This window comes from Pholis gunnellus (genome assembly GCF_910591455.1).
Source record: "Pholis gunnellus genome assembly, chromosome: 1".
NCBI classification, from domain to species: Eukaryota; Metazoa; Chordata; class Actinopteri; order Perciformes; family Pholidae; genus Pholis; species Pholis gunnellus.
In genome coordinates this window covers 25,195,406-25,201,706 of record NC_136528.1, presented here as the reverse complement: position 1 = coordinate 25,201,706, position 6,301 = coordinate 25,195,406, and the positions used below count along the sequence as shown (strand labels likewise).

At 42.1% G+C, this 6,301-nt stretch overlaps 1 protein-coding gene across 1 annotated transcript in view; it reads left to right on the top strand.

The window, feature by feature from the left end:
- LOC306698626 (protein diaphanous homolog 3-like) overlaps positions 1-5,902 on the top strand; it is a 146,876-nt gene extending 140,974 nt beyond the window's left edge. Inside the window, exon 29 of the mRNA XM_079163020.1 lies at positions 4,309-5,902. Within this exon, the coding sequence (XP_079019146.1) occupies positions 4,309-4,670 (362 nt within the window). The 3' untranslated portion in view covers positions 4,671-5,902. The remainder of the gene's footprint in view (positions 1-4,308) is intronic.
- Positions 5,903-6,301: the final 399 nt, after the last annotated feature.

Sequence of the window (6,301 nt, the reverse complement as noted above, 5' to 3'; positions counted from 1 at the left end):
AATGAGGAAATGTGAACTCCTTTTTGCTGCTATTTGCAGATGGAATAAAACCTCTCACTCTTTTCTAATATTGGACAGGGAAGGTTTTCCAATAGACTATCGCGGCGCGGTGTGAAGATCAACTGCAACGTTTTGGAAAATCGATACAAGAGTGCAAGATGTTACTACATCAATGCACAGATCACAAATGTCCAAATTGATCAGGTTCTATCGAAGGTGGTAAAAAGAATCCACCAAAATGCTGACAAAAGAAATGCAGCATGCAAAACGCATCAAAACCGTGTAACCTTTCCAGTGCCTTTCCCAACTTGCTCTTTGAAGAGAACGACGTACTGCAGGAACAATAAAGTGCTGTCGGAAACATGCCTGCAGGAGCAGTCAACCCGAGGCGAGCTAACAACAAAGCTTGCAATGCCAACTAACCCTACTTGCCCCTAACTCCTCCTAGTCAAAGGAAATAACTGAAGCAAGAAGCTATTTTGTTTACAAGGACATGCACACCTTTGGTGTTGTTAAAGTGCTCGATTTAAATGGATGAAAGTGACCCTGAAATGGCGATGAACAATATTTCCGGATGTCAACATTTAAGTGAAAAATGCATCCCTTTGGGGACTGTCCAAAATGTTGCCCTTTTTGTCCCTGCCTATTGTTAACGGAGAATGTTGAGGCTGAAACTGGTGGAGGAAGCGCAAGGCCGCTGCTGTGTTTAATTCTTTCTGCGCAGGCGCATCATAAAGTAACTCGATCCGGTCCAAATTCAAAACAGTATTTAATTAAACAATGACGACTGTAAACTGATGATGACAATTATAATCTATAATACACTATCGATAGTATGCATCTCGAGAGCAGAGACCACGTGCAACTCCCCTCACAGGCCCGACCAAGTCGGATCCTGCAAAGCGAACTACCATGGCCCGGCGCACGTCCTCGCAAACAGTCCTTTTATGTCCTTTGATGGTCGGAAAGTGTCCGAAATCTGTCGTAAAACACAAAGGCCGTCTTCTGGGGGTCAGTGATTGGCTTCCAATCGCTCTGACGCCTCCTTCATCGATCCACTGCTCATCTCAATGGCTAGACCCCTTGTGACATCACCTCTGACATCACCTCTGACCTGCCCTCTGTCCTGCGGCCGCATGGTGTTACCCAGGAGTGCTCTCTGTTTTATGGCCGTCTGCTCCTCATCAGTTGTCTCCGGTTCTCCTCCTCCTTCCTTGGCCATTTGTCCAGCACCTCTGTGTCCCCTTTGATGTCTCTGCCTCATGGCTCAGAACCCCCATAACGATGTGACTGTACTTTGGTTCAATACTTCCAATGATTATGTTAAAAGACTCCTACAAGTAAACTTATTGCAAACATATAATATCTTCTATAAGTAAACATCCTGTAAACCTATATTACATTCCATAAGTAAATATATTGTGACTCTTAACATAATTTACATTCTCATCATTGTGACAATTTTATTCACCACTAGGGGTGCTATAAATTCTACTAAATAATGCTTTTAATTCTTAAATTCTCCACAAGAACCAATGTCGTACATCAAGGGTTGTTAACAGGTCTTGTGGAGTTCTACTTCTTTGTGAGAAAGTTGTATAAAGTCTTTCGTGGTGCTGCGGAATCCAATAAATTGCCTCAAGTGATGTCACCTGAGTCTTTAGAATCTGGGGGTGTGGCGTTAGAGAGACGCTTGCTCTCCAGACCTCTGCAGCCCACTCTTCATTTCTGCTTGATGCTAGAGGCGACATTAGCCGCTATTAGCATAACACACCCAATTCTCCGACCAAAAAGCCTGTGGTCAAGTGGAATTGTGGGTAATGTAGGCGCCAAAATTATACACGGAAAAGGAAAGCTTGGAATTTGAGAGTTATTATCTCTGGTTCTGCTGCATAAATAAGTTAAATTCAAAAACGTTCATTTATATACAATTGAAAGCCAAGTTTAAGCAGAATTGAAATGCACTAACTCTGTGTGATGATTTTTTGTATCTGATTGCTTATCAGGTATCTAAGTCTGTGTCTAACTGTGTCAGAGGGAGAAATGCACAGCCCCACCATCACAGCATGTTTTCAATAAAAGGCGACGGTTTTATCTTCGAATTTCACTTGACTCGTTCCCCTAAAGAACCAGTGTCAGTTGTTGGTTAAAGGAGTACAACCTGCGGGAAGAGACATGCTTTACATCTCTCAGATGTGTTTTACACCTGAGATGAAGGCATACACTGAGAAGCTAGCGAGGCTTCAAAGGAAGGGGCAGCTAGGTGTCACAGAGTGTGAAGAAACCGAACCTCCCGACTCTTTGATCAGGTTCCCCACTAAAGGGCCAGCGGTCTGTTAGGAAAAGAATCGCACTTTTGGACAGAAGCTTATATTGAAGTGTGGGGTTTTTAATCTCTTTTTTTAAGTGTGAATTTATAGGTTCATGCCGATTAGAAAAAAGTAAAAATATGGTAATAAGAAACATTCTGATGTTTGAATTTTGACATTAACTGATGTCTGATAATAACCTGCTAGCATGTTGTCTTTCTTTCTCTCCAAGAAGACAGAGATGGTATCAGTTAAAAAATTCCACAGAAGTGTAAACAAGATATTAAAATGTAAATAGCTGATACCACATTTGATAATTTTCTCAACATCAGAAACTGAGAGTGTGTTATTTGTAAAGGAAATGTGTGCTTGTGAGATATTGGACTGATCCAAGCACAAAGACACACACACACCGGGGGGGGGGGGGGGGTTAGATGACAGATTTTAAGAGGGAGGAGAGAGGAACCGGATGGGTTGGATGAGCACCGGATCGACGGTGGGGAATAATTGTCATCTTTTTAAGATTGAGACTGCAACAGAGAGAGCAAAAGAGGGTGAGATAATGAGAGGAGACTTGTATTTGCAGCTGTGGTAACTGTTCAGTCACAGCAGGAAGGCAACACACTCTACTCATTTCATCCTTTTAAAATCCCCCACTGCCTCTTGTTTGTCGAACAAGTGTGTGTGTGTGTGTGTGTGTGTGTGTGTGTGTGTGTGTGTGTGTGTGTGTGTGTGTGTGTGTGTGTGTGTGTGTGTGTGTGTGTGTGTGTGTGTGTGTGTGTGTGTGTGTTCGTTGGATTTCTTTGCTTAATTTTGCAGTCTGTTCCTTCTTGCCTGCTCTCTTTCCTCCCTTTATCCTTATTTATTTGTCAGAGGTTGTGTTCAGGGACGTTCCTTGTCATTCGTCAGCGTGGCCCATAAAACACACTGTCATGACTGACTGGCCACGCTCCAAACTCATTACCGATTGGCTGACAGAGCGGGTCGTTCTGCTCTGCTGTGTTTGACTCCTGTTTGCCAGACATTTCAGGCTCAGGACATTTTAAATGCGGTGGTGTCTTTCCCCACGTCACTCCTCTCAGCCTCACGCTCAAGGTCACATGAATATGGATTTACCCTCGCCTTCCAGCACACATACTGATGATGAAGTCTAAGATCTACTCAGAGGGATTATAATTCAGAACGCAGGTCTGATCTGGCCGTCACTGTGCTCCACTGACTGTCTGGGGGTGTGCTTTAAGTCTGAAAACCAGAGGAGAGGAGAGGAGAGGGCGGCAGGCGAAGAGCAGGGGGAGGGGTAGGTGAGAGAAATAAGAAAGATGAAGAGGACTACTGTAGGAGCTGAGATGAAGAACGTAGGAAGGAGAATGGATGACAATGGGGGAATCGGGGGAGGTGGGGCCGGGCGAGAGGGTGTCATGTAAGAGAAAAGGGAAAGAGACTGGGAGATTGGAAAAGGGAGACGCGCAATGTTATTGAGTTTCTGTTACGGTTGATCAGCCATATCCATTTCATCATATTGAGCTTGCTGCTTTCCACAGTCTGCTGCAGGAAACGTGTCCTCATCAGCGTTTGTATACGCCGTATTCACTTCCAAGGCGTGTGTGTGTGTTTGTGTGTATTTATTCTGACTAACAGTGTGCTCATGTGGTTGTGTACCTTTGCTTTGGTGTGCATATGCATGAGTGCTTCGTCATTGTTTCCTAATGCTTTCTGTATTTGGGGTGTCCGTGGCTCAGCGGCTCGTCCGTTAACCACAAGGTTGACTGTTTGATTTTAACGCATGTACATGTATGTATGTATGTATAAAACAATTGTAATTGATTTGCTGCAGAATGACTTCATGTTGTATTCCGCTGCTTGTTTTTTTTGTAATCTCATTAACGCCTTGCTTTCATTTACTTAAAGGAGTCACTTCTTCTCGCTCTCCTCCCTCATGCTCACAGTTGTGCTCACTGCTTTTGTCTCTCTGTTTTTTTTTGTTTTTTTTTACTCACAGAAAACAACAAGGCACCTTTACAAAGGTCTCGCTCTCGGCAGAATATAAATTTAGGTTCAGCGGTGGTGAAAGCTCCCCCTGCCAAGGAGGCCCATAACGAGTCTGAGGGCCATCCATCAGCAGCCCGGGCCAAGGCTGCTGCGTGTTCGGAGTCGGGCCGCAGGTACAAGAACACCCCGGGTCACAGCCGCTGGCTGGACAGGGAGAGGGTGGTGGAGAGAGAGACGGTAAAGCCGCCTGAGAAAGAGATGGAGGTTGAAGCAGAGCCTCCAGCCTTCCAGACGTCGTCCGCTGTCAGCGACTGTAGCACCAAGGGAGAGTCTGATCTCGAGGCTCTGCTGGCGAGACTCAGGGCCTTGTGAGGTTCGTCTTCACATTATCTCTGAAAGGACACACAGCATACAGTATGTTTGCACCCACACACATTAACGCACTCTGAATGTGACCAAAAAGATTTCCCTTCTCCGGTTTTGTAAACAAGCTGAAAATGTAGTCAGTAAGACGTTTTGGAAGAATTGTGAGGCATGAAGGGCAATTCAATTACAAGTCTTAACGCTGAATAACCAAACAAGGATTTAAAATTTGCTTAGTAGAACATGATTTGTATAAATCCTAAAAAAGAATTCAAGTAGGTAGAGGACAGTTGGTCACACCTTAGCCCACATAATGTCCTCAGAGGTTTCTTCACGAAATAGATAATATATTTGAAAATAAACTGTGATTTAATGGTTACACTTAAGCATATTTGTGTCAAACATTACAGTTCAAAAGTGAAAAAGCAGCCCAAATAGATTCAGCAGTCTCTACCTGATCCTGTAAAGTGCACTGCCAAAAAACATTCAAATCATTTATATATTTATATATTCCTAAGAAATGGAATGTATGTTTTTCTCTGAAAGTACAAGATGCGATGTAGTTAAGCACGTTCTTCGTAATCCAGTAATATGCAATTTCATATAAAGATTAAATCACATTTCTTTTCACATTGGCATTTACCTTTACTGTGTCATTCATTTTACACCGTTATCATAATATCTTGTCCTACCTGCATTTTAGTTTTCAGTTATTTTCATATACATGTTACAATTAAAAGAGCTTAAGCTTACATCTGCGTTTATTACTTTCTGTATTTAATTATTTTGTGTCTGTTTTTCTTTCTTTTTTTTTCTTTGAGTCTTTTCCATTCCTGTTGTGGGGTGTCTTTTATATTCAAAGTATTAATCTAATTGTTTGTATTCAAGAAAAAATAAATAAAGTTATCTATAAAACTACATATATATATACACACAAAGGACCAATACATACAAGTTATTAAGTATGATTGTACTTGCAAGATATAACAGCAATTGGATGTCATCGACAAGTTGGTTTTGGTTGTACTACACTGCTTTGTTTCTGTGTCACTGGCTGTGAGAACATGTGTACACAGTGAGAACAAGTCTGCAGAATGGGAACACTATCAGAGTATTATTGTTCAAAATGTGGCACAAAAGCAACGAGAAAGTTCATTCAGCCTGAAGCTAACCAGAATTGATGCTGCCTTCCGTCTCCTATCTCCCCAGGATCACTCATATCCTAAGCATATTTGTTGTATTCACTCATTTTTATAGAAACATTTACAATAAAATAAAACAATAAAAATGTTTTGTCGTCTTTTATCATTAACAAAGGTTTCAAACATATGACTGACATTATACATTCCCATGTTTGTGTGGCTCTTGGTGTTTATTTTGTTCTCAGTGTTGCTTATAGCTATTATACTTCTAACATTTACCAAGTTCGTGAGCAGAAACACACACCACATCCTCACAACGGCTGTCCTGAAATATTTGCATTGATCAAGTAATCGGCTTGATTAGCAACAAGTAGGACTTCAATAATCAGCCTTCAGTTGTATATGCTTGTAATTACTTCGGTAATTAGTTTTCAGCACTTGCCAGATGAAAAGGGCTAAAGACCGACTCATGGCTGTTGGAGGCCCAAGGGGCTCAGA